General features: G+C 35.2%; 6 protein-coding genes across 8 annotated transcripts; all 6 read right to left on the reverse strand.

The window, feature by feature from the left end:
• Window positions 1-147: 147 nt before the first annotated feature.
• Window positions 148-2465, reverse strand: LOC132193588 (phospholipase A1-like). Its single transcript, XM_059614349.1, has 7 exons — window positions 2324-2465; window positions 2062-2260; window positions 1854-1999; window positions 985-1233; window positions 616-801; window positions 400-562; window positions 148-336 (listed from the first exon to the last, which is right to left on the reverse strand). The coding sequence occupies exons 1-7, from the start codon at window positions 2367-2369 to the stop codon at window positions 246-248; spliced, it is 1080 nt and encodes a 359-aa protein (XP_059470332.1). The 5' UTR covers window positions 2370-2465; the 3' UTR covers window positions 148-245.
• A 217-nt stretch (window positions 2466-2682) lies between these two features.
• LOC132193478 (phospholipase A1-like) lies at window positions 2683-4806 on the reverse strand. 2 transcript variants are annotated; one of them, XM_059614183.1, is made up of 7 exons: window positions 4584-4806; window positions 4323-4509; window positions 4113-4258; window positions 3692-3940; window positions 3188-3373; window positions 2957-3119; window positions 2683-2892 (listed from the first exon to the last, which is right to left on the reverse strand). In XM_059614183.1, exons 1-7 carry the CDS (start codon window positions 4687-4689, stop codon window positions 2802-2804), a joined length of 1128 nt encoding a protein of 375 aa, XP_059470166.1. In that variant the 5' UTR covers window positions 4690-4806; the 3' UTR covers window positions 2683-2801. The 2 variants fall into 2 exon arrangements, with proteins under 2 accessions (XP_059470166.1, XP_059470165.1); XM_059614182.1 differs by having other exon boundaries at window positions 4323-4521.
• A 1581-nt stretch (window positions 4807-6387) lies between these two features.
• LOC132193443 (phospholipase A1-like) lies at window positions 6388-10295 on the reverse strand. The gene is made up of 7 exons (XM_059614111.1): window positions 10136-10295; window positions 9852-10071; window positions 9075-9217; window positions 8769-9014; window positions 8121-8303; window positions 7440-7605; window positions 6388-6618 (listed from the first exon to the last, which is right to left on the reverse strand). Exons 1-7 carry the CDS (start codon window positions 10287-10289, stop codon window positions 6513-6515), a joined length of 1218 nt encoding a protein of 405 aa, XP_059470094.1. The 5' UTR covers window positions 10290-10295; the 3' UTR covers window positions 6388-6512.
• Window positions 10296-10682: 387 nt separating this feature from the next.
• On the reverse strand, window positions 10683-15265 carry LOC132193419 (pancreatic triacylglycerol lipase-like). Of its 2 annotated transcripts, none has more exons than XM_059614073.1 (7): window positions 15143-15265; window positions 13068-13245; window positions 12811-12956; window positions 11971-12216; window positions 11607-11789; window positions 11372-11534; window positions 10683-10990 (listed from the first exon to the last, which is right to left on the reverse strand). In XM_059614073.1, the coding sequence occupies exons 1-7, from the start codon at window positions 15219-15221 to the stop codon at window positions 10789-10791; spliced, it is 1197 nt and encodes a 398-aa protein (XP_059470056.1). In that variant the 5' UTR covers window positions 15222-15265; the 3' UTR covers window positions 10683-10788. The 2 variants fall into 2 exon arrangements, with proteins under 2 accessions (XP_059470056.1, XP_059470055.1); XM_059614072.1 differs by having other exon boundaries at window positions 11372-11558.
• Window positions 15266-15888: 623 nt separating this feature from the next.
• LOC132193421 (phospholipase A1-like) lies at window positions 15889-20080 on the reverse strand. The gene is made up of 7 exons (XM_059614074.1): window positions 19985-20080; window positions 19434-19614; window positions 19185-19321; window positions 18024-18260; window positions 17655-17837; window positions 17420-17582; window positions 15889-17058 (listed from the first exon to the last, which is right to left on the reverse strand). Exons 1-7 carry the CDS (start codon window positions 20061-20063, stop codon window positions 16878-16880), a joined length of 1161 nt encoding a protein of 386 aa, XP_059470057.1. The 5' UTR covers window positions 20064-20080; the 3' UTR covers window positions 15889-16877.
• A 1055-nt stretch (window positions 20081-21135) lies between these two features.
• Window positions 21136-24977, reverse strand: LOC132193497 (phospholipase A1 member A-like). Its single transcript, XM_059614210.1, has 7 exons — window positions 24893-24977; window positions 24242-24413; window positions 24035-24183; window positions 23717-23980; window positions 22899-23078; window positions 22154-22337; window positions 21136-21801 (listed from the first exon to the last, which is right to left on the reverse strand). The coding sequence occupies exons 1-7, from the start codon at window positions 24975-24977 to the stop codon at window positions 21645-21647; spliced, it is 1191 nt and encodes a 396-aa protein (XP_059470193.1). The 3' UTR covers window positions 21136-21644.
• Window positions 24978-25127: the final 150 nt, after the last annotated feature.

The raw sequence follows: 25127 nt of genomic DNA on the forward strand, positions 1-25127 counted from the left end.
GTCCACATTTGCGTGGTTTCGCAATCAATCTTGTGTAGTTTTTCAAATGCAAATTTTTCACCGGATCTGATACCGAACGACCGAGCACGTTTGGCTTCGGGATTAAAGGTTAATAGCATTTCAAAGCAAAAAACAAGTTCTTCCACCTTTTAAAAATATAATTTTATGTCTAAGATTTATTTCAAATTCCTGTGTCAAAAGCTTTTAAATAAATAATTTTGTTTATATAAAACGATTGATTTTTTTTATCCACAACATCTGGAGTCTCCATAATTAGGGTCTGCGGAATTGCAATAGGGTGCCGTCGGTACATTAAGGCAGTACATTCCTGAAGCTCTAAAATGCAAAACAAATATAAATTGAAAATTATTGAAAAAAAAAATTGATTAAATTTATTACGTGCTCGACACGGAAATGCCCACGGTTGCATTCGATCCTGAAACGACCCTCAAACGGGTATAGGGGCACGTTTTTTCGCAAGGGATGGCGGTTCTTCTTTTGCTCACAAACAGACTCTCGGCCATAATGCAAACGCTCTGAGAATGGCTGCAGGCGTTCCGATCTGAAGAAAATTAAATTTTATTATTTTATTTTCTCTTTAAAAGAGGCTTTTACCATAAGAGTATCTGCAGGTCGTTTGTAAATATCCTCCGTTGGGACAAAAGTCAACCGTGCCTTGAAATCCAGAGAACCCGTAGAATCCAGCGTTTGTGTGAATAACTTGCACTTGAGTTGCGTCCGAAGCGTCCAGACGCAGAGACGCTATCCTACCCTGTACAAATGGCCTAGCAGGGTCAAGTCCTGAAGAAAAAATAAATTGAGAAACTTCCACAGTTTGGGAAACGTTGAGAAATTTATGCTACAAAAGTACTAAATAACGGAGAAAAAAATTAATTAAAAATTAATCGTTAAGAAAATTAGAATGTGATTGTATTTTTATCAATTTTATGTAATAATTCCTTATAATTTTCTTTTTTAACTTACCAATAATTTTTTTGAGCTTTGTGGCCAAATAATTTGTTGTGATGCCGCAAACGTGCGCCCCTAAACTGTGCCCAACACAAGTGACGTCCACATACTTGACCCCAGTGGAGCGCTCCAGAAAAGCGAGCATGTGGGCAGTGCATTTGCCCAAAACTTTCAAGTTGTAAATCGCCTCCGAATAGCATGGGTATTGCATTAATATCTCAAAATCCGCGCTGATCACGTTGTACTCGCCGGTTTTCAGGTATGCTAATAATTTTATTCCATATTAATCACAATAACTTAATCAAAATAATTAATATTAAGAAATATCGGCATTAAAAAATATAGGGGGATATTCACATGCTAAGTTAGTATCAAAAAATCCTATAAACTAACTTAGCATATTCCAACATGATTCTTTATTGTATGCTATGTTAAAATTTTCTTTTCTTTATAACAAAACATAACCAAAATCTAAAATCAGATTATCTTTAAGCCTGTTCCAAGTTAGCCATTTCTGATTTTGCAAATCCCTTTTTTTACATTTAAGAAGAAAAAAGTTACTTTTCCAATAAGCGGCTTCAAAATATTTGACACTAGTCCGCCTGATCTTTTTGTTCAATTTTGTGAGGGAACAATCCCGTTCAAAACGGCGCTTAAAAATTATTTGAAAACTCGGTTTTAAAATTAATGTATTGTTTATTTATGTGATTCAAAAGTGAAAATTTGTGCACGACTTAAATTAATCACCAAGTATTCAATGGAAAATTTTGAAATTGTAGATCATGATTTTTAAATGAACAGACACTAGTTTTTTCAAAAATAATAAATAATTTAATGAAGTTCTAAATAATCATTTAATATTTCTAGAGGAATTGACTGAATACCTGCTTTAAGAATCGGTGTACTTCCAATCTGGTCACTAGTTGCAAACCCATGGATCAACAAAACCGTCTTCTTTGTTATGTCAAAATTGTTTTTGGAGAACCAATTCGCGTCTGTTGTGTCGATCAATGCGCGCTCTCTGTCGACTCTGAGGTTAAATTTTTTTATTATTATTTAGGTTCAAAATTTAATTTATCAAGAATTTTTTACGAGGTGTAGAGATAGAATTGAACCAAAGAATTAGGACATGTAGCAGAGTCGGATAATGTTGTGCAAAAGAAAAAGGTCCCGGTCACGTTTCCTGTCGTTGTCACATTGGCGCCCTGGCTCATTGCGATCGCCGCGATAAACTCGTTCTTGTCTTTGTACACCACATTTTGGTAAGTGAATTTCCTCCCCGAACAGATTGCTAAAATTCAAATCCAGTACAAATTGCATGCGGGTTCTAAAAATTATTTTTAATTAATTTTACCTGTCGCTGCAGCCAAAACGATACATACCCGTCCAATGGCCCACATGTTGTGATCTCGGGTTGGAGATTTTTTTTTTAAATAACGCAAAAATAGCGGTATTTCCGATAAAGTTGCAGAAGGAGGAGTTTAAGAGTCATTATGAAAAATTACTGTGTCCCAAAATTCGTAAAATGATGTCGAGCTTGAGTGATAAATTATTCATCATAAAATATTCTATGCTAAAAATGAATACGCAGGATGAATACGAAAGTTAGACCAACAAGCAGCTACGATATCCTTAAAAAAGTATGATGGTCCATTTTAAATAATTTAAAATTATTTGAAATTTTTAATTTTATGCAACTTATTATTCAACAAAACATATTACAAATCTTCAATTTTATATTCCAACATATTTCTATTTAAGCCGTTTATAAGATTCCTTAATCTCAATTTCATTTGAAAATAAATAATTTCATGCACTAAACAACTTATAAATTATCCACAACAGTGTGCGTCGCCATAATTTGGATCTGTCAAATTGCAATAGGGCGCCGTTGATAAATTAAAACAGTACATTCCCGAGGCTCTGTAGACATTAAATTTAAAAAGCAATTAGTGAAATATTAAAGTTAGTCACAATTATTTATTACGAGCTCGAAGTGGAATTTCCTACAATTTCATTTGATCCTGGAAGGACACTCAGTCGCCTATAGGGGCACCTTTTTTCGCATGGGACGGCAGTTCGTCTTTTGCTTTGAAAAAGGCTCTCGGCCATAATGCAAATGCTCTGAGAATGACTGCAAGTGTTCCGATCTGGAAAATGTTTCTTGAATAAATTTAATTCAATTTAAGAATATGAAAAATTCGAACGAGATCTTTACTACGACTAGATCTGCAGGTGGATTGAATGAAACCTCCATCGGCACAAAAGTCAACCGTGCCTACAAATCCAGGAAGACCCAAAAATCCGGCATTTGTGTGGATAACTTCAACTTGCACTGCGTCCGAAGCGTCCAGACGCTGACCAGAACTTCTTCTCCGGATAAGTGGCTTGGCAGGATCAAGTGCTTAAAGAGAGAGTAAAATTGGAAATCAAGAGTTTTATGAATTTGAAATGAATAAAAAGTAATAATACGAGTTTTGTAAGACAGAAATGAAATGATGATTTAATTGAAAAGGGTAATAATTGTTTAAATTGTAAATTAATTCAACTTATAACCTTAAAAGTGAAAGAGAATTTTGTAGGATGTATTAACATTGAATTTTTTTTAGCGAAATAAATACAAAAAAATTATATAGGAAACGCCTGAAGTTCAATTTAAACATCATAAAGTTCATCATTTCCACTTCATCATCTACAGCATTTTTTTTTTTTTTTTTTTTACCAATAATTCTGTTGAGCTTGGTGGGTAAATAATTTGCTGTGATGCCGCAAACGTGCGCCCCTAAACTGTGCCCAACACAAGTGACATCCACAGACTTGACCCCAGTGGAGCGCTCAAGAAAAGCAAGCATGTGGGCAGTGCATTTGCTCATCGCCATCAAGTTGTAAACCGATTCGGTGAAGCATGGGGTCTTCATTAATATCGCAAAGTCCGCGTTGATCACGTTGTACTCGCCGGTTCTTAGGTATGCTAATAATTTTCAGTTTTAAATTACAATAACCACGAAAAGAAAATATCGACAAAGATAGTCTTAAAAAAATTTTAAAAAAATTCTTGCTCAAGCAATTTCTGTTTCTTTTAAACAAAGGACTAGTGAAATATTGCGACAAAATTAATTAACAATTGCTTGGAAAAAATATACCTGTTCTGAGAATCGGTGTCCCTCCGCTCTGGTCGCCTGTTCCATACCCGTGGATCAACAAAACCGTTTTCTTCGTAATGTTAAAATTGTTATTGGCAAACCAATTTGCGTTTGTTGTGTCGATCAATGCGCGCTCTCTGTTTAATCTGAGGTTAAAATTTTAAATTTTAATAGAATTTCAGTTGCAAATAAATTTGCAAAATATTTTACGAGGTGTAGAGATAGAATGGAACCAGAGAATTTGGACAAGTAACAGATTCTGATAATTTTACGCAGGTGGATAACGTCCCAGTGACAGTCGCGTTGCCTATCATTGTCAAATTATTTGCGTCCGGGCTCGTGGATAGAATCCTGTTCATGTCGTTGTTCTCCAAATTCTGGTGGTTAAATTTAACCCCTGAACAGAGCACTTAAAATTTAATTGTGCATTAATCTGCATGCGGGTTAAAAAGGATTTTTTTTTAAATTTACCTGCCGCTGCAGCCAACAAGATCCAAAACAGTGCAAAAACCCGCATCATGGGTACTGATGTGGTGAAATTTTTAAATAACGCCAAAATTATTGCGGTATTTTCCATATAAAGTTGAAAAATGCTGAGTAAAAAATTATCCAAGAAGAATATGCGGTGGGAAATTTTTCGTAATTTACATGTTCCTTTTGCGAAAAGCTGAGATGCAAATATGAAACTAGAACCCAGAGGCTTCTTATTGTGCTCCAATTTGCTAAAGATCATAAAAATGACACACATCTGAGATAAGGGAGATAAAATGTTTATTTAATTTCAACTACGGAATGAATTGTTTTATCTATTATTACATTAACCTTTTTTCTTTTTTCAATTGATAAGGATACACAATTGTATTGCTTTGTCCAACATTCTAGAATTTTTTAATTAGAAAGACCAATACAAATTATATAAATGACCTCAATTATCAGTTAAATATAACGCTAATAATACAAGGTAGCGTAAAAATGATAATTGATGATTTTTTTTAAATAAAGTTGAACTCAATAATAATAATAATAATTTGGTTGTGCCTTCTGCACCACTGCTAATAAAGGGCACAGGCCGACAAGACTTTGTCTTGGCCTGACCCTAATAATAATAATAAAATTGGATTGGAATGACTTGGCATTATTTTGCGCAAAAATTTTCAAATTAAGATAGGGTAGAATCAGCCCAAAACTCCTCTCTACACGAATCTGTTAATTCTGATATAAAACAAGCATCAATCATCATTATTAGTCAAACGCTTTGCCAAATTTAAACAGCCTTTTCGTGGGGAGAAAGTTAGAAATTAAAATTAAAAAGGTCGTCTCATAAAATAGTTTCCCAAGTTTGAAATAGTAGATTCTGCACACAAAGAAGGCGTTTTCTTGCCGCGTCGAAAGGCGTGTATTTTTTCTCATTTAAAATGAAACGTGATTTTTTTATGTCGTTTATCATTCCTTTCTTCCTAAAGAATCGTTCTTGAGAGATAATTGAACACTCTTTGTCGATCCGAAATCAGTAAAATAAAAATAATAATAATAAATAGCGTATTTATTGAAAAATAATAAATAATCGGAAAATATGTTCAAACTTTAATATCCCAAAATTATATTAAAATAAAATCCTTAATACTATCATAAGATGAGCCTTAAAGCACTTACAATTAATTGTTAAATTTCATATCTTCTGTAGAAAACTCAGTGAATTACAGTAGCTTTTTTATGAGCAAATAAATTTTATAAATTCATGCTACCCTAGCTTGCCTTGAGCACTTTGTTAGTAATTGATGAAAGGTAAGGTTAATAAACCTGGTGGTGAGCAGCACAGACATTGCCTTAATACGATTACGTTCGGTCTCAAATCTATAAATGGCAGGTCGGACGTAATTAAATTTTATAAGCGATCGGCCGGCGAACACTCGGCGCGAAGAGAGTAAATCAAGCATAGTTGATCAAAAGTAATATCATGTGCTGCAGCTGCAAATGAGGAAAAGCTGCTCTCGTCTCGACGGAGCTTTCACACTTCTTCTCTTCTTCGTCTTATTGCAAAGAGAGACAATAACACAAAGAGCCGCGCGCTCCAAACTGGTATATCGACGGAGAAATGAGAGAGTGCTGGACTCGAGAAAGGTGAACGACATTTTCACTGCGAATGCGTGGACTAATAAAATTCACCAGAATGGGAACATTTGATTATTTTCCTACAGATACATATAAAAGACCACGCGTTGTTCAAATAAAGTAAGAGCGAGTTTAGTAATGAGACGAAAAGTAGGACAACCACTTTTTTTTTACAAAACAAACGCTATTTTTATTATTGACAAAAAGTTCACTAACAACAATTATACAACATTGGTACTCTGAGGTGGGTGTTCAATAAATATCTGCAGAATAATAATAAAAAATCTTCTATTTCTTGATCTTGATGCAGCACCTGAGGTCGCCGAATTCGGCGTCCCTGGCCACAGCGCAGTAGGGTGCGTCTTCGGTGTTCAAACAATACATTCCCGTGGCGCTGAAAAAGCAAAACAAAAATAATGAAAAACAAAAATTAGTTATTTATTTTTATTAAAAACAAGTCATAGTTATTTAATTAACTAATTTTATCCAGTAAAATAAATGAAAATTTATTAAATTATTCACACAATTCTGATTAATATTGATCAAATTGTGTGCAAGTATCGTTTTGTGTCTTTTCATTTTTTAAAATTGCCAAATTTCCATTCTATTGCAAATCAGGAATAAAATGTGACTTCCCAAGACGTGTTGCGAGAGAATAAATTAATTAAATTGAATCTTAATTTTACACACTACAATTTAAAGTAAAAATTAATTGGAGTATTCTTGAAATGTTTCACATTAAAAATCAAAACTTAGTTTAAAAATTCGCTTTTTAATTAAAAAAAAAAATGAAACTTTTTCACTAAGCTGTAAAAAACTACACGCCAAAATTATCAAGCTCCAACATTTTAACAGTAAAAATGGCATGATTTTATTTTATTTGCTCCGACAGTCTGAAATGAACGAGTTAAATTTCGCGTTGCTGAGAGTGACCGGCCGGAAAATGCGCACCACTTACTAATTGCAAAAAGAAGAATACGCGGACGAAACCTTGGCAGTGACTCGTTTACCTTCAGAACGAGCGGCAGCGCGATGAGATATATTAACAAACCCTGCCCACTTGCTCCGCCGCCCAGACACAACGGGCAATCAAGTTTTATGGTCATTAGATTTTTTGCTCTTTCTATATAATCCGGCCGCGAATATAATTTCATATTAATCGGTTTTTACGGTTTAATGGTCGAACAATAAGAAGTATAACAACGCCTTTCTCACCTCTCGTCCATGGAAGCGCCGAAGATGACGGGCTCGGCCTCACGCTTGGTGCCCCGCAGGGGTTGGGGGCAGCGGTTCAAACAGGGTTCCGCCTTGCGTTCGTGACCGGGGAACAGAGACTCGGAAAAGTAGCACACCGACGAAGCGTGGCTGCACAACTGACGGTCTGAAATTAAGAAAAAATTTTGATTAATATTGTGAAAACTGCAAAATTAACATAATCAATTAGAAGAAATCACATATTTGAACACAGAAAAAAATTTGTTAAATATCAATACAAAAATTATTCGAAAGAAAAACATCTTGTTAAAAAATACAACTTTTTCATAAAAAAAAAAGAAAATTAAGAAGCATTTTTATCTAATAAGGTGCGTAAAAATGATGTAAAATATTCAATAACCTATATTGATAGGTAAAATCATATATTTGTGAGAAAAAACTATCAAGCAAAGTTTAAATTAAGAATAAATTATATAGAAAATTAGAAATTAAATTCAAAGATTGCAAAAATATTTGGAAAAGCATAATTATTAAGCTGCAATATTTACGAAAATAAATTTTCAGTTAATTTGAATTTAATATATCTGTACGAATGTAGTTCAAAGAAGAAAATTCTGTAATTTGTATAAATCAACAACTTTCAACTCTCGCTTTTGGGGAGATCACAAATTTCTCTCTTACTTTGCGCATCCTTGCAAGCAGGCTGCTTTCCATTGTTGACACAGACGTCGGCCTTTCCAACAACTTCACCCTCGCCGTAGCGTCTCGTGTCGGTGTGGACGGCGTGGACGACTTCAGCGTCAGCCTCATCCAATCTCTTGTTGGTGTTTCGGCGGTTGAAACGAGCACCGGCAGGGTCAAGAGCTAAAACAAACAATAATATAAATATAAATAATTTTGCGACTTTTAATATACACATATAAATAAGTATGTGTAACTTATTTATTTTATTTTAATTATTTATTACATAAAATTTAATTTTTTTTTTAATAATTTAATCTATTCAATTTTTATAAATAATTTAATTTCTTTTGCAATGGCATTATAACGCAAATAACATTATATAAATCAAATAAATAATCAAACCCATGTCCCCATCAATACTCATCATTGTCAGTGAAACCAAATATCAACCAAACTTCGATCCCCAACATAAGAAAATTGATTGATTACTAATTTAAGAAATAAAAAATTTAAAAGCTGGACTTTCAACAATAAAGAAAATAAATTAAATTTGGATTCAAAAATAAAAATTTCAATAGTATTATAACCTAACTTTTTTATCCCAGTAATTTATGTAAATTTATTTGAATATTTATTTTTATTTACCAACAATCCTGCTCATCTTTTTGGGGATAAAGTTGGCGACGAGACCGCAAATGTGGGCGCCCAGACTGAAACCGACGCAGGTGAATTCCTCGGTGGCCACGCCGCGTTGCTGGAAGTAGTCGAAGACGGCGGCCGTGCACTTGGCGATGGGCTCGGCGTTTTGCTGGGCGGCGCGGTCGCAACGCTCCTTTACCAAAGTCGGGTAGTCGGCGGTGATCAAGTTGTAGGAACCGTTCTTGATGTAGGCTGCAGATCAGTCGAGATAATGAGATAAAAAATTTGCCAAAATTAAGTAAATTGACTGACCATCTCTGAGGATGACGGTGGGCATCACGTTCTCGCCGCCCTGGTAGCCGTGGAATAGGAACACGGTGGGCTTTTCGCTGTCGAAGCCGCTTTTCGCGAACCACTCCTCAGAGGTCACGTCGATCTTCACTTTCTTCGCCTCACTGTAATTAAAAAATAATAATGATAAGAATAATAATAGTTTAATCTTATTGCAGCATAAATAGTTGCTTTTTGTGTGAATCAGAAACAGGCAATTTAAGTAAAAATTATTTCTGCAATTAACATGTTGCTTTTCATTCAAACGTGAGACTAAATAATACTCATTAATTTTACTTCATGAGGATTTGAAATATATTTCTCTCGCTTTAATTAAAGAATGCTTTCTTATGACTATTTTAGCCGCAAAAGAACACTCGTTAAGAGTAAAAAATTTATTATTTTTTAAAAACAATTTCAAATTTTTATACAAATATAAAAATTGTAGTTTTATTTATAATAAATACTCAATATTTTGTGTTAATTAAATTTTTTTTTAATTATTACTTTTTTAAAGAATATATTTAATTAAAAAACAAAAATAAATTTAGTCGTACACCGACCAAATTTTAGAAAATTAAATTTAATTAAATAATTTTAATTAATATTTAATGAGCTTAAATTTTATCTGTATAGTTTGATTGCGTGCCAGTGAATTTTTTCGTCAATGAATAAAATTATTTCCGTATTCTGATATTGAAGAAACAACTTAAGAATTAACATCTAATTTGACTATTTAAACGTTTTAATTTTACTCACCCGCTGTACAAATAGTACTGGATGTCATTGTCCGGGCAGGTGAGGGTGGGCTTCTTTCTGACGCAGTTGAAAAGATTGCCCAAGTTGGGGAGTTCGGCGGCGGCAGCAGGGGGTGCTTCAGTCTCAGGAGCTTCGGTTTCGCCCTCGGCCAGGGCCTCCTCGACGGGGCCCTCGCCCAGTTTGAAGGTCGAAATGTCGTGCACGTCCTCCTCGGCGAAAACTGAAACGGCCAAATTTCGATCTCAAAAATGAAGAATAAGATTTCGGAAGTTTTCTCTTCGAACCTGCGAGGAAGGCGACGGCGGCGAGCGCAGCAAATGTGAGCACCAATTTGGCCATGGTGCGCCGAGAGCAGAGTGCGTGCCCTGGATGCTGCGGTCCTTCTTTTATACCGCCGATATTCTCCTTAACGGGATTTTCGGTGCTCTTATAATACATTTTGCATGCGTCTCAAATTGTTCCTCCTCCGTCCACCCATCCCGTCCGCTCGATATTCATTTTAACCCAAATCGGAACGAGTTATCTTGATAGTGCCACATATTTAAATGAGCGAGCGCCAAAGGGTCAATCGCCTCTCTCAGCCTGACGTGCAATAAACAAAAGTTGTAACAGTGCGTGCGAGAGATTTCTCTCCGCCCGCTTATCAGTTCGACCGGTCATGATTTGACCGTGTTTGCATCGCGCTTATTCTTTTTTCGCCAAAGGAGCAGAGAGTGCTCCAGAAAATCGCTCCAAACCAGTATGCGAAAATTTTCAGCACACAAACTTGTTCTCCTTCAACAAGTCGAGTTTATCGGCTATTTAATTTGAACTCGATCGTCGTGAAAGACGTTTATATTTGTTTATTTTCTTTTTATTTAACAAAAACTCTCACAGGTAAAAAATAAATTACGTTTTTTTAATATAAAAAATTAGAAAAAAGTAGCCCTTTTTCTCTCTAGAGATAATCGTCTTCAAATCGGTTCCACATCTTCCATCTTCGTTGCGTTCGTCGTTCGCTTAGCATTTGTCCAATCCTCTTTCTTGTTTTATTTGGGTAGACGGGACAGCACCTTTCATCCCCAAAAGTAGGGTCAGTTTCATCAGCGCCCAGGCAATAGGGAGGAAATTCATTTTTCACGCAGAAAGTTCCAGTAGCACTAGAAAATTGTTTTTTTTTTTTACTTTCAAAATATTTTAATTGATTATTTTATAACAAGTTTTGATTTCATAAAAATAAAAAAACGGAAATGAGAAAAACAAATTTATCCCTTGTAAAGAATTTAAATAAAAAAAAACTTCAATCTGCTTTTAAGTGAGAAAGTGGTCACTCGAGAGATCAAGGAAAGTTAAACCTGCCCTTTCATCCCTTTAACTATTTTTTTCAATCCTTGGACGTGCGAATTTTCGATCGCAATTTATACAATACCAAAAATTAATTTCAGATAAAAATAATTACTTTTCACATCTACCTCTAAATATTTATTTTTATTTTTAAGAATTTTTTATAATTTTGTGACGTATAATTGCTATTGACTTACTATGAGGGTGTGAATTCGCCCATAGGGACAGGGATGCCTCTGCGATCGAAGAAATTGTTCTGGGGGCACCGGTTGGCGCAGGGCTCGCCCATTTGAGCTCTTTCCTTCCACAAACTCTGCGCCATGTAGCAAACGGCGTGCGCGTGACTGCAAAGCTGTTCATCTAAACTCGGCCGACGGACGAGCCCTTGAGAAGTTAGAAAAATCAGTCGTTCAGAAAATAAAATTCACGCACTTCTCGTCTTTTGGCAATAGGGCTGAGCGCCATTGTTGACGCAGAAATCGATGGTGCCGGTCCAGCCCGTCTGTCCGTAGAAACCGGCGTTGGTGTGAAACACCAGCACCTGCTGGGCGTCCTTCGGATCCAGCTTCTGGTTGTCCCGACGGTTTGACAGCAAAGGACGAGCAGGGTCCAGAGCTTTGAAAATTATTGGAAAATAAGAAAAATTAATAAAGCAGCATAAAATTAATTTCTTTGACAAACAATTCAATATTTAAGTAACTTATTGATTCTTTACTTTTTAACTGATACATGAAGAATTAAGAAATTAGTAGTGTTATCAAAGGTTATGAAACGTGGGTTTGGAATATCCATTTACCAATGATTCTCTCCAGTTTTTCAGTTACGTAATTGTCGATCAGTCCGCAAATGTGGGAGCCCAAACTGAATCCCACGCATGTAAATTTTTCTGTGTAAACGTTGTTCAGTCGGAAATAGGAGAGCATGTGGCTGATGCATTTGGCCACCGGCTTCAGGTTGTTCACCGCTTGCACATAACACGGTGTCCTCACCAATGGGCCGTAATCCACGGTGATTAGGTTGTAGGTTCCTAATTTGATGTAGGCTGGAAATTGGAATATATATTCAAAATCACTTATTTGTGTCATGAAAAAAGTAAAAATAAATATTATATTTCTTTTACTTAGTTGAAAGTGGGGTGTATAAATTTGTATAATTAATTTCCTCGCAATTTTTTTTGTATCAATATGGATAAATTATTTTCATATAACGATTTTTCTTTATTACATTTGAAATTATTTTTATCATTTTTATAAAAGCTCTATTCACCATGTAAATTTGCACTCCTAAGCCAGGAGTACATCAGTGGTTTTTCCAGCAAATAAAAATGTGCTTCCCAATAGGAATAAGTTAGTCAATCTGATTGCAAAATCAATGAATTTGGTTAAACTAGAGCTACGATTTTTATTCTACTTTTGGAATTGTGTTACTCTTCTTTGAGGTTCAAGCTATTTTGACCGGTTCAACGCACACGGATACGAATTTACTTGAGCATTATTAATAAAAAAAAAATGTCATCTTTCACATTCAAGATTAAATTTTTCCCATATTTCGAACTTTGATTGAAGTCTCTTGATCTAGCTGTGCGATTTTGCCTCGTAGTGAATTAATCATTATTAACTTTTTTCGCTTTACATACCATTTTTTAAAACGACTGTGGGCATCAGCGAGTCGCCGCCTCGGTATCCGTGCACCAGCATCACCGTGGGTGCGTCAGGGTTGAATTGGCTCTGCGCAAACCACTCAGGGTCGGTCGTGTTGATTTCGTCGGCCTCTCCTGAGGTTCTGCACAAAGAGTTCAAATGTGTCAGCAGAAGATGGAATTAAACCCTGCGACCGCCGCTCAATAACTTTTGTCTGCCACCATAGACCAGAGCGCAGACACAGATTGCTTACCCGACGTAGAGATAAAACCGAATGTCAGGGTCAGGACACTGCAGCTTTTCGCTCTTCTGCAGACAGTCTTTGGATGAGTTGCCCGTCTTGTTGTCTCTGTCCAGGAGGAACATGTCGCCGGGAACATCTTGCCGCAGTTGTCGCAGCGCATCAAGTTGTCCACTGCATAATGGGAATCCTAAAAAAAATGCAAATAAATTTTTTTACTGCAAAATGAATAAATAAATTTTGGATTTCAATTTTATAGGCAAGTTTTTTGTTAAACTATCTTTAATTTTAAATACAAAATTTGGATCCTTAGAATTGATGAAATAATGAGCTTCATTTTCAGAATTGATTTGTTCAAACCATTTAACAGAGTTAATTGATCATTGTAGAGAATTTTCTAAAAAAAAGTGCTACTCAAAATCCGTGTCAGTAAAATTAGGGAAATTTCGAAGCCAAAAGAATTTGTACCAACCCAATCAAATTATCTTCATTTTTCAGTTTACATTGAGAGGAGTTGAGAAGGATACAAAAAAATTTAGTTACAATTTTTACAGTTTTGTTCTGAACGAAATTTTTTCCAAATTATTTAAAAACACAAAACATATTACTTTGAGTTTTAAACTAATTTTTATTTTTAGCGATTTTGAGTATTTTATATATTTTTTCATTAATTTTCCATACTTTAAATATAAAATAAAAGCTATTTTCTAATGTTTTTATTACGTTGCAAACTGAAACAATTCATTTGCTTTCAAAACATGACTCGTCCTCTCGTGTAATACGAAGGATCGATTTTCACTTCCTACAACAACATTAAATGAGGGTAATAATTGCGTAAGGGCACTTAGTAAGTCGCGTTTGCAAATCTTTTTGAGCCCACCTAACAATTAGTTGTGCAAATATACACGCCGAGAACGCACGTGGCCTTTCCTACATACAATATTATATTGAATGAAACGCTTTTCCTTCATGTAATAATTCCGCGTGTAGGTCGAAAAATGCAGAAAGATACAGTTAAGCCGCCGCGACTTGTTCAGAAGAGGATTTCTCAATTAAAACGACACCTGTTTGTTATTCTTCGAGATGCGTGACATTGAATGTAGCGAAGCGAGGTGAGTGCATTAGAGTTCTAGCGGCGCAGCTTCCTATGTGTAAAAACCCTTCTCGGCTGCCAGAACTGTGTCTTACACAAGTTAACACATTAGGAAACCTTGTGATATAATAGTGAGACGAGATCTCCTTCTGGCGGGTTACAAGAAAAGTTCATTAGGAGCACGGCTTTTTTAGGAATTATATAATTCGCTCTTGAGTCGATTGATGGCGAGAAGGTTATTGGGTTGGTTTTTCCTTATTCAATATTCCAGAGAAAGAAAATAAATAAAATGAAGGAAATGCAGAAATATTTGTGGTTTTGGTAAAATTAGGAGGTACTCTAAAAACACGTTAATTTTAAGATCAAGCATTTTAAATATCTAAATTTTATATTGCTTAATTAATAGGTTTGATTTAAAGTTGATTTGACGATTTTATAAATTTTATACGCAGGCAGACGTTAAGAAAAATGTATTTATCATTTAAGGAAATTTCCCTTAAGAGTGATGAACGTTTAAAAATATATTCAGCTTTCAAGATATGGAAATAAATATTGTCATCTAAATCACCCTGGTTGATTTTAAGCTGATTAGACTAATGAAATAACGTCAGGAAAGTAATCAAAATTTAATTTTTACTTAATATGTAAAATTCGCTTGCTAGCGGTGGCTAAAAAAATCGTTTTTCAGAAGGAAAAAATGTTTTCGAAAAATTAATTTAAATAATGAGATTCAGCAATTGTATATAAATAAAGAACAATAAGTTTAATGATTTATTAAAATTTATTTCCACCCAATAATTTCTCACTTACTTTATAAATGAAAAAATCTCTGCTGTAAGAAATGCGAATCTAACAAGTAGACCCTATTTCCTGTCCAGCCTCAAACTAGTCTCTCATTTTCTCTAACGTGTCTCGAAACAATAAATACGGCGTTTGAGAGAGCAAATAGATAAAGTGTCTCGTTTAATGGGAGTGCGCGAAATGAAAGGCTCACCTGCAAGGTAGGTGGCGGCGACCAGAAAGGTGGCCGCGGCGGTCCAGTGGGCCAAAGTGAGCCGGGCGCAGGAGGCCATAATCACTCGCCGCAGAGCCTCGGCGTCGAGTGAAACCCCAGAAGATAGCGGTACACCAGCGAGGCACACCGAGAGCAGTCCCTGCCGCCAGCATCTCGTCTTTTTTGGAGGTTGTGTTAAAAAAAAAAGAATCGTGCGTAATTCCAATTGGCCGGCCGATGAGAATTATTTATTGCGTTGCCATCAGAAGAGTTAAAAAAGCGCGAGAGGTCATTCCGCAACCACGCCGTGGTGAGCACGGCCAGGAAATTTCAGATATGAAATTTTATGATATTTTATACAAATGGTTGCTTACATGGAACACACACGCCTCTCACCGAATCTTGATTTACGTCAATTATGTTCAAGGTGATTCTCGTATGTTTATCTTTGCAAATTTTCATCCCATCGTTAATGTCAACAACAAAAATTATTTAAAAACAACAATTAATATCAGAAACCTAAAAATCTATTTTTTACTCGCAAAAAATTGAAACTTAAAAACCGTTGGCTATAATGACAGGAATTTAAAATATTGAGATGTAAGCAAGTCTTTTTTTTCTTGGTGTTATTAATGCCTACACATTCACACATCAACCTCGGTTTACAATAAAATATTTTTTTCATTTTTGTAATTCTCATTTATTCATAAAAAGCGTCAAAATTAACAAAAATCATGACTGTCGAACCAATTTGGAATAGTAACATATTTTTTTCATTTAATTTTTATCATTTTTCAAAATTAACGTTAAAAAATATGACCCATAATTCACATTTTATTACAATAAAATTAATTCCAATTCAAATCAGTTTAATCTATTATTTTCATTTTTCATTATCAATTTGAACCATATTTTATGCATATTGTAAATCTTCAAGCGTCGTCGTTAATCTTTGCAAAATGTTTACAAAACCTTTAAGAAAAAATGAGCAGTGTTTTCACCTTCCTGATTTTAAGTGCTAAATTTAACCGCATTCTTAATTTTTTAAATAAAAATTTCATTGAAAATCTGCCATTTAAAACCTGCAATTATGTACCTCATTTGCAAAACAGGGAAGGCTACTTAAGTAAATTTATTTATAAATGAAATTGAAAGTGTACCAGACCTTTAAAGCAAAAAGCATCTCATTTCGCCCACTCATCGCGCTCTCGCATTGCGCATTGCACAGGTTTAAATTGCAAATAATCAGGTAGTGACGACACCGTCGCGGTTAACACCAGTTATTTTCAGCTAATTATGCCACTCGTCTAAAGCTGTTACGTTGTGCAACTTGATTCAAACTAAAGACCATCTCGACTTTCAGATTGAAAACTATTTTATTTGAAAAAAATTACGGGCAAATCTTGATAATATTCCTATCAAGATTGGCGTGTTTATTTGTCAAAACCGGCGTGGTGTTGAGTTAAGTTTCAGTTTGCGGAACATTTATCAAGATTAGTGGTAATTTAATTTGGAGCGCAGATTGCACCAATATAGTTCTTGGCTGTGGCGAAAATGTAAATATAAAAACACCAAACACTCTCACTTTCGGGGTCAAACTTATATTCCGTTCAAATAATTTTCTGGTCAACTTTTTATGTAACAAAAATCCTCACAGGTAAAAAATAAATTATGTTTTCTTAATTAGACAAGCAAATAAAGGTGAAAAACCTTTTTTCAGTAAAGATAATCGTCTTCAAATCAGTTCCACATCTTCCATCTTTGTTGCGTTCATCTTTAGCTTAGAATTTGTCCGATCCGGTTTTCTTGTTTTATTTACGGGACAGCACCATTCATCCCCAAACGTAGGATCAGTTTCATCAGCGCCCAAGCAATAGGGAGGAAATTCATTTTTCACGCAGAAACTTCCAGTGGCACTAGAAAAGTGACAAGTTTTTCTTCAAATATTTTTATTGATGATTTAACTAGAAGAACTTTTTGGATTTCATAGAAATTTAAAACTTAAATTTGTTCTTTTGAGAATCCGAAAATGATATATCACTCATGACTGAAATCGAGTTTTTTTTTCATCAAAAATTCCATCTATGAAGGGTTGAAACAAGGGCTGAAAGGGAAGGTACACCCTTAACGATAACGAATTTCAGAGCTATTACGAATTTTAGAGTAAAAATCATTACTTTTCTCATAAGTCACATCAACCTCTTATCTTCTATTTTAAATTTTAACGTATAATTCTTTTTTGAATAATGTCGTGAAGCATAATTTCTACTGACTTACTATGAGGGTGTGTATTCGCCCATTAGGACAGGGATGCCTCTGCGATCGAAGAAGTTGTTCTGGGGGCACCGGCTAGGGCAGGGCTCGCCCATTTGAGCCTTTTCTTGCCACAAACTCTGCGCCATGTAGCAAATGGAGTGCAGGTGACTGCAAAGTTGTTCATCTAAACTCGGCCGATGGACGAGCCCTTGAGAAGTTAGAAAAATCATTTGTTCAGAAAATCAAGTTCACGCACCTTTGGTATATTTGCAGAAGGGCTGCGCGCCGTTGTTGACGCAGAAGTCGATGGTGCCCGTCGAGCCTGTCTGTCCGTAGAAACCGGTGTTGGAGTGAACCACCACCACCTGCTGAGCGTCCTTTGGGTCCAGCTTCTCGTTGTCCCGACGGTTGGACAGCAAAGGACGAGCAGGGTCCAGAGCTTTCAAAATTATCGGAAAATAAGCAATATTAATAAAAATGGAAATAAAATTTGTTTACCGTTACAAGTATTTTAATATTTAATTTTAATTAACTAAATTAAAAGAATTTTATTGATATTTTTTACTATATTAAAGTACTTTCCAAATTTATTGTCATCAAAAGTGGGTTTGGAATATTTATTTACCAATGATTCTCCTTAGTTTTTCAGTTACGTAATTGTCGATCAGTCCACAAACATGGGCGCCTAAACTGAATCCCACGCAAGTAAATTTTTCTTTGTTCAGTTGGAAATAGGAGATCATGTGGCTGATACATTTGGCCGCCGGCTTCAGGTTGTTCACCGCTTGCACATAACACGGATCCGTCACCAATGGGCCGTAATCCACGCTGATTAGGTTGTAGATTCCTCTTTTGATGTAGGCTGAAAATTGGAATTTTTAATTTCAAATCACTTAATCACGTGGCAAAGTTTGTAAAAATATTTTAATAGTTTGATACTGTTGATGGTGAAGTGTGTAATTAAATTCCGCAGTATGCAAATTTAAAAAAAAATATTATTAATCAAGTAATTTCTATAATTAAATTTGAAATTATTTTATAATATTGATGTCTCTATATTCACTATGTAAATTTTCACTTGTACAATCTGCCGCTCTCTGCGACAAGGAGAAAAATCACCCCTTGCTAACCGAATAATAACGCGCGCGATAAAGAAATTCACGTATTTAAATAGGGCGAAGAACAATTTATAGCACTTTAATTTAAAGAGAATATGGACGCATTTTAAACAACAAAAATTAAAGCCACTAGAAAAATGGAAGTTGACTTTTGAGAAAAGTAGAAATTGAGTTTTGAGAAAAGTAGAAGTTAATTTTGAGAATTACAGAAGTTGAGAAAAGGAGGTAAATAAGGAAAGTTTTATTTTTCTCGGCACCTGCACTGCGGAAATTGGGTCGGGCAACCCTTTGGGACCAACGAGGGCGGCGCGATTTGATGTCGCTCACCCGACGGGGCAGACCAGCACAGTCATAAAAATATGCTTCTCACTGGGAGTTAGTTCTGATCGTAAAATCACTCTGAATTTGGTTAAACCAGGACTCTGATATATGCTTCTTCTGGAAATGTAATATTTACACTTCTTTTCTTTGAGGGTCAGATATTTTGGCAAGGAAATGATAAGTCCAGTTAAACGCATAAGGATACAAATTTTAACGCAATTTTGATATTAATTGTCACCTTTCATATTCTGGATTAAATTTTTAGACTTATATGGGACTTTAATTGGTCTCTTAGTGATTTTGCCCCATTATAGATAAATCATTAATAACTTTTTTTATTTTTATACCATTTTTTAAAACGATTATTGGTATCGAGTCGCCACCTCCTTGCATGAGCATCACCGTGGGTGCGTCAGGGTTGAATTGGCTCTGCGCAAACCACTCAGGGTCGGTCGTGTTGATTTCGTCGGCCTCTCCTGAGGTTCTGCACACAAAGTTCAAATGTGTCAGCAGAAGATGGAATTAAACCCTGCGACCGCCGCTCAATAACTTTCGTCTGCCACCAAAGACCAGAGCGCAGACACAGGATTGCTTACCCGACGTAGAGATAAAACCGAATGTCAGGGTCAGGACACTGCAGCTTTTCGTTCTTCTTCAGACAGCCAGCCTTGGACGAGATGTCCGTCTTGTTGTCTCTGTCCTGGAGGAACATGTCGCCGGGTAAAACTTGCCGCAGTTGCCGCTGCGCCTCAAATTGTCCACTGCATAATGGGATTCCTTAAAATATTTGAATAAATTTTATTTCTGCAATTCATGAATAAGTTCATCTTCTGGATCTTAATTTTATACAAACGTCTCTAAAAAGTATCTTTCCTACAAAATTTGAGTCGTTTGAATGAATGAGAGTTTTATTTTTAGAATTGATTTGTTCTAACAATTAGCACAGAATTTTCCTATTTTTAAGAGGAATTTTATGAAAATATTTCTCTTTCAAAATCTTTATTGACTAAAATTCATAAAATTTGTATCGCCCCAATTAAGGTATAATCTTGATTTTTTTTTAGAACACACTTATAGCGTTTTGAAAAATTTTGTATAAATTATAACAATAGATGATGACTGAAAATATTATTTTGAGTTTTTTCACCTGCAAGGTAGGTGGCGGCGACCAGAAAGGTGGCCGCGGCGGTCCAGTGGGCCAAAGTGAGCCGGGCGCAGGAGGCCATAATCACTCGCCGCAGAGCCTCGGCGTCGAGTGAAACCCCAGAAGATAGCGGTACACCAGCGAGGCACACCGAGAGCTGTCCCTGCCGCCAGCATCTCTCGTATTTTTTGGAGTTTTTGTTAAAACAAAATCGTACGTAATTCCCATTGGCAGGCCGATGAGAATTATCTATTGCGTTGCCATTCAGAAGAGTTAAAAAAGCTGAATAGGTCATCTCGCAACAGACGGCACGCCGTTTTGAACACGGCCAGGAAATCTCAGATATTGTATACAAATGGATGCTTAGACGGAACACACGCGCCTCTCACCGAATCTTGATTTACATCAATTATGTTCAGGGTGATTCTCGTATGTTTATATTTTTTTCTAATTTTTCATCTCTTTGTTGAAATCAACAACAAATGAATTTAAAAAAAGTCATAAAAATTATCAACCTTTTAATCTATTATTTTAATTCAATATTTAAAAAAAAAACTTTTAGCCATAGTCAAAAGAATTAAAAAAAATCCAGATAAGCATGATTTTTTTGCTTGGTGACAATTTAGTGTCAATTGAATGTTTATTGGGTTCCAATGAGGGCAACTAAAATTTATGCTTACATTTAAATCATTTAAGTTTTTTTGGGGGGGGGGGGGGGGCAGGCGAAGACAAAGTGTCTTATCGGCCTGTGCCCTTATTTGAGCTTGCGGAAGGCAATCTTTAATCTTATATTAATGCGTATTTATTTATATTCTTCTTAAGTGTAACCTCAAATTGCATTATACATTTTTTCATTTTTAATTCTCATTTCATCATTAAAAACCAAAAACGGTTTAACAAAATTCATCAGGCTGAAGCAATATGCAATATTGTTATTATTTTTTTGTTCTTTATAACAATTATCAAGAGGTAAAAAACATTATTTTTATTAATCAATTCGAAAAGTTGTGTAATTTTAAATATTTATGAATCTTTACGAAAAAATTCTTTAATTCAACAAAAATGTCAATGCGGTAAGCAACGTTTTCATCTTTATGAGCTTCATCTTCTTTCAATTTAAAAAGAATTCATCAATCGTCTGCAATTTAAAACCCGCATTTACACACCTCCATTGCAAAACGGGAAACTGCTTAAAAAGTATATTTATTTCTAATTGAAATTGAAAGTGTAGCAGAGCCTTTAAGCAAAAAGCATCTCATTTCGTCCACTCAACGCGCTCGCGCATTGCACAGGTTTAAATTGCAAATAATCAGGTGGTGACGACACCGTCGCGGTTAACACCAGTTATTTTCAGCTAATTATGCCACTCGTCTAAAGCTGTTGCGTTGTGCAACGTGATTCAAACTAAAGACCATCTCGACTTTCAGAAGGAAAACTAATTTATTTGCAAATAATTAAGGGCCAACTTTGATAATCAAGAATAGTGTTTATTTGTCAAAACTGGCGTAGTGTTGAGTGAGGTTCAGTTTGCCAAACAATTATCAAGATTAGTTGTTAATTTAATTTGGAGCGCGGATTGCACAAACAGTGGTGTGAATATCTTGACTTGACGAAAATCATGTAAATATAAAAACACCAAACACTCTCACTTTCAGAACCAAACTTATATTCCATTCAAATAATCTTCTGGTTCAATAGTCGTGGTCAACAGAAGTCCAGTTTTCTCCATATCGGAAATTTCCTCCTCGTCCTCTAACAAATCGATTCCTAAACTGTATGGCGCCTCCTTTCCTGTGTTGACTACAAACACTCCGCGGGCACTGAAAAGAAAAAATAATAAGTTTAATTTAATTGGAAACCCACTCAGGAAGAGGAATTTTTAATATTTCTTAATTCTAACAGATTTAATAAAATTTAATTTATTAATAATTAAATGTTTAAAAAAAATTTACATTGACAATGAGTCTACAATTGTGTTTACTCTGATTTAAAAAATTTGAGTCTAAGGATAACTTCTTTGGTCTATTCAGGAAAAAATACTATACTATATGCATATTTTTTAAAACGCACTTTACCTGGGCCCTTTGAATTAAAATTTAAGAGCAATTGTTCTTTTTTTATTATTATATTTTTTTTGCAAACTTTTTTATCTCTTTAAAATTTTGTACTAACCCTTGAGGGCAGTACTCGCCCATCACTATGGAATCCTTCTTTGCCGTCTTCTCATCGCACCATCCCGCTGCGTAATACAGAAAACTCTGGCAAGGGTACCCGAAAAATCCTCTCGCACTTTCCAAAATTGACTCGGCGAAATAAGTGGGCGCCAGCAGATGACTGCACACCGCCGGTCTGTCACCTAAATTTCAAATGAAGCAATAAATTAGCTAGTTCATGAAAGTAATAAAAAGTTGAAAATAATGAGAGAAAAATAAAAACTTACATAAATAAGGGGGCTTAACATTGTTGAAAAATAATGACAAAAGGAAAAAAAATTTAGTGTGATACCAAAATCCTTGAAAAAAGTGCAAATTGAGTTTAAACTTATTAATATTAAATTGATTAAATATAATTTCCTTCACTCTCAATTTTTTTCCTTTATAGATTTTGCTAATTTTTTTTCCAACGAATTGCTTAAATTATAATTGAGAAAAATCAAAAGGCAAACTAAAGAGCGCAGAATAACCAGTCTTGGGTGGAATTTGCGTGGGAGGATCTGTTGTTAATCTGGATGAAAGCAGGCGGGTGAAGACAGACTTGTTCTTCCTACACCACTTCCACTTTTGTTGCGCAACCTTTAATTATATTCACAACAAAGCTTTGATGGCCACGTTAAATTTATCTTTATATGTGTTGCTATTAAATTTTTATAGCTGGGAGGAAAAATTGTATTATTTGCGTAAGTTTGAATTTGCTTAACTGTTATTGCACGCCGGCTGAGTGGATCCGCCGTTGACATAAAAATCGGCATGACCGACGTTTCCCAGTTTGCCCAATTGGCCCGCGTTCGTGTGGATGACATCAACAAATCGCGCGTCCGACGGGTCGAGTTTCCAAGCGCGGTTCAGAGACTTGAAAAACGGCAAGGCAGGATCCAATCCTTTGAAATTTTATAATTAAATTATTATTGTTAATAATATATTAAAATTTAAGGAATGAAGAAGCCCTAATTGCTCTATAAAAATTAATAAAAAAAGTCTCACTGAAGTTTGTAATATTTTGATTTTGAACTGGTGAAAAATAATTAATTAATTGTATACGCCCTAAGATTTATTTTTAAAATTGCACTTTTCTGAATGAACAAAATATTTACAATACCAGAAAATTACGTCTTCAAGAAATAGTTTATAAGTGTAATATTTTTGTATGCTTGATCTCTATTATGAGCCTTTCTTCCTTCTTCGATTTAATTTCAGTTCTGTTCTGTAATATTTAGAATGTTTTCCAGCAGTCAATTAAGAATTTTTTTTTAAACTTTGAAGCAAATGATGGTTTAAAGGAGAGAGAAAATTGGCTTCCGAAAATTAATACCTTCTAAATTTTAAAATAAATTTAAAAATCCTTAATTATATTTTGCTCCTGCATTAAATTTGGAAGGAAAATGAAATATTTGCTGAGTGACTACTTTTTTCAATTAAAATCTTTGTCTGAAAAGCTGCCTTATAGGAAAATCTCAGCATTAGTTTTCTACAGTCTAATCATTTTTCCTAGATTTTTTTGCAAATCATAACGCCCAACCAGTAATTCTGCTAATTCTGTTGGGCTTGACGTAGGAGCCAGTGAATCCAGCCACGTGGGCGCCCAAACTGAAGCCGACAATGTGGAGCTCGGAGAAGAATTGCCTCGGTGACCCGGTCCACGCAGCGATCTCCTGCAGCGTCTTGGCCGTGCACCGACCCGCCTGCCAGGCGTTGATGACCGCGGTCGGGTAACAGGGGATGTTGGTGTAGGCGCTCCAGTCCAGCATCACCAAGTTCACCGCGGCGCCGTCTTCGATGTACGCTTCAAAAATTTTTAATTGAAGTTTGGCACTAATGCGAAAAAAGGTGACGTCACCTCTGGCGATAGTGTTGATGGGCTTATTATTCAAAGTTCCGTTGTAACCGTGGATGAGGAGCTTCAAAGGGCGGCTAGGGTCAAATCCACTTTCGTCTAATGACGCCGGATTTGTTGAATCTAAGAGATAAAACTCTTCAGCTTCGAGACTGAAATTTAAGATACATTTAAAAAATGAATTAATTAATTAAATTAAAATTCGCTCACTCTCGAACAAAATAAAATTTGACTTTTGCGTTGGAACATGATTCGGAGAGATGGAGGAGACAAGGACCAGCCGATATTTCCAATTTGATTCCATCTGGACCAATTAAAGTGCTTGTCGGCCTATTCAGTATCGGTCGGATGAGACCCGACTGGCACTGTTGAGATAGCAATGCTGTAGAATAAATTTAAAAAATTATAATACATAATAAACAAATACTTAAATAACAATACAAAAATATAAAAGTCATAATAATTAAATTTTTAAAAACAATTTTTAATTTTTAACTTACATTTATATAATTTAAATGATTATATATTTTAAATTTATTTGTAATATATATATTTTATACCTTTTAATTGTTATAAATTTAAATGTATAAATTTTTAATATTTATAAATTAATCCAAAGGTCTCTCACTTTTTAATTAATTACAATTAAATGCACGAGTGCTAAGTTGGTTAAATTCAAACTTGATATTATTGCATATTGTAGGAAAATATAAATTATATACTAAAAAATATCCAAACTTGAATTCACCGTGAATGCCACCATAAAATTTCGCATTTTATTTTTGTTTATTTTTGTTATTTACTCTATTATCTTTTAACAATACAGAAGCAAATCGTAAATATTTAAATTGGATGTCTCACCTAATAAAATAATAGTGACTGAGGTCAGCCAGGTCAACCCACGGTGACCAGCCAAGTCGGAGGCGGCTCGACGTTCGAACGACATTTCTGGCACTGCAGCTATAAAGATGGGCCAGCCGCCGGATTCGCTCCTCCAAACGTCCCGTTACTGAGGCGTTCTGCGGCTTTAATTTCGTTTCTATACTTGATTTTTTGACAAACGACCTGGTCAAGCCTTCTTCCGTTTGCAAACAAG

This window comes from Neocloeon triangulifer, unplaced genomic scaffold (genome assembly GCF_031216515.1).
Source record: "Neocloeon triangulifer isolate White Clay Creek 2 clone unplaced genomic scaffold, ASM3121651v1 ptg000004l, whole genome shotgun sequence".
NCBI classification, from domain to species: domain Eukaryota; kingdom Metazoa; phylum Arthropoda; class Insecta; order Ephemeroptera; family Baetidae; genus Neocloeon; species Neocloeon triangulifer.

Excerpts from the sequence above, each read along its gene's own strand:
- LOC132193478 (XM_059614182.1), bottom strand. The coding sequence starts at position 4,689 with ATGGAAAATACCGCAATAATTTTGGCGTTATTTAAAAATTTCACCACA. Across the intron at positions 4,259-4,322 it reads CCATTCTATCTCTACACCTC|ATTAAACAGAGAGCGCGCAT; the intron begins GTAAAATATTTT and ends TTTTAACCTCAG. Across the intron at positions 3,120-3,187 it reads CACCTGCAGATCTAGTCGTA|ATCGGAACACTTGCAGTCAT; the intron begins GTAAAGATCTCG and ends AACATTTTCCAG.
- LOC132193419 (XM_059614072.1), bottom strand. The coding sequence starts at position 15,221 with ATGGCCTCCTGCGCCCGGCTCACTTTGGCCCACTGGACCGCCGCGGCC. Across the intron at positions 13,246-15,142 it reads CGCCGCCACCTACCTTGCAG|GATTCCCATTATGCAGTGGA; the intron begins GTGAGCCTTTCA and ends CATTTTTTTTAG. Across the intron at positions 11,790-11,970 it reads AAAACTGGAGAGAATCATTG|CTCTGGACCCTGCTCGTCCT; the intron begins GTAAATGGATAT and ends TAATTTTCAAAG.
- LOC132193421 (XM_059614074.1), bottom strand. The coding sequence starts at position 20,063 with ATGGCCTCCTGCGCCCGGCTCACTTTGGCCCACTGGACCGCCGCGGCC. Across the intron at positions 19,322-19,433 it reads CGGTTTTATCTCTACGTCGG|AACCTCAGGAGAGGCCGACG; the intron begins GTAAGCAATCCT and ends CTTTGTGTGCAG. Across the intron at positions 17,838-18,023 it reads AAAACTAAGGAGAATCATTG|CTCTGGACCCTGCTCGTCCT; the intron begins GTAAATAAATAT and ends TAATTTTGAAAG.
- LOC132193443 (XM_059614111.1), bottom strand. The coding sequence starts at position 10,289 with ATGTATTATAAGAGCACCGAAAATCCCGTTAAGGAGAATATCGGCGGT. Across the intron at positions 10,072-10,135 it reads CGCCGTCGCCTTCCTCGCAG|TTTTCGCCGAGGAGGACGTG; the intron begins GTTCGAAGAGAA and ends TGGCCGTTTCAG. Across the intron at positions 8,304-8,768 it reads AAAGATGAGCAGGATTGTTG|CTCTTGACCCTGCCGGTGCT; the intron begins GTAAATAAAAAT and ends TGTTTGTTTTAG.
- LOC132193497 (XM_059614210.1), bottom strand. The coding sequence starts at position 24,977 with ATGTCGTTCGAACGTCGAGCCGCCTCCGACTTGGCTGGTCACCGTGGG. Across the intron at positions 24,184-24,241 it reads AAATTTTATTTTGTTCGAGA|TCTCGAAGCTGAAGAGTTTT; the intron begins GTGAGCGAATTT and ends CTTAAATTTCAG. Across the intron at positions 23,981-24,034 it reads CATCAACACTATCGCCAGAG|CGTACATCGAAGACGGCGCC; the intron begins GTGACGTCACCT and ends AAATTTTTGAAG.
- LOC132193588 (XM_059614349.1), bottom strand. The coding sequence starts at position 2,369 with ATGTGGGCCATTGGACGGGTATGTATCGTTTTGGCTGCAGCGACAG. Across the intron at positions 2,000-2,061 it reads CAATTCTATCTCTACACCTC|AGTCGACAGAGAGCGCGCAT; the intron begins GTAAAAAATTCT and ends ATTTAACCTCAG. Across the intron at positions 1,234-1,853 it reads TACACCGATTCTTAAAGCAG|CATACCTGAAAACCGGCGAG; the intron begins GTATTCAGTCAA and ends TAAAATTATTAG.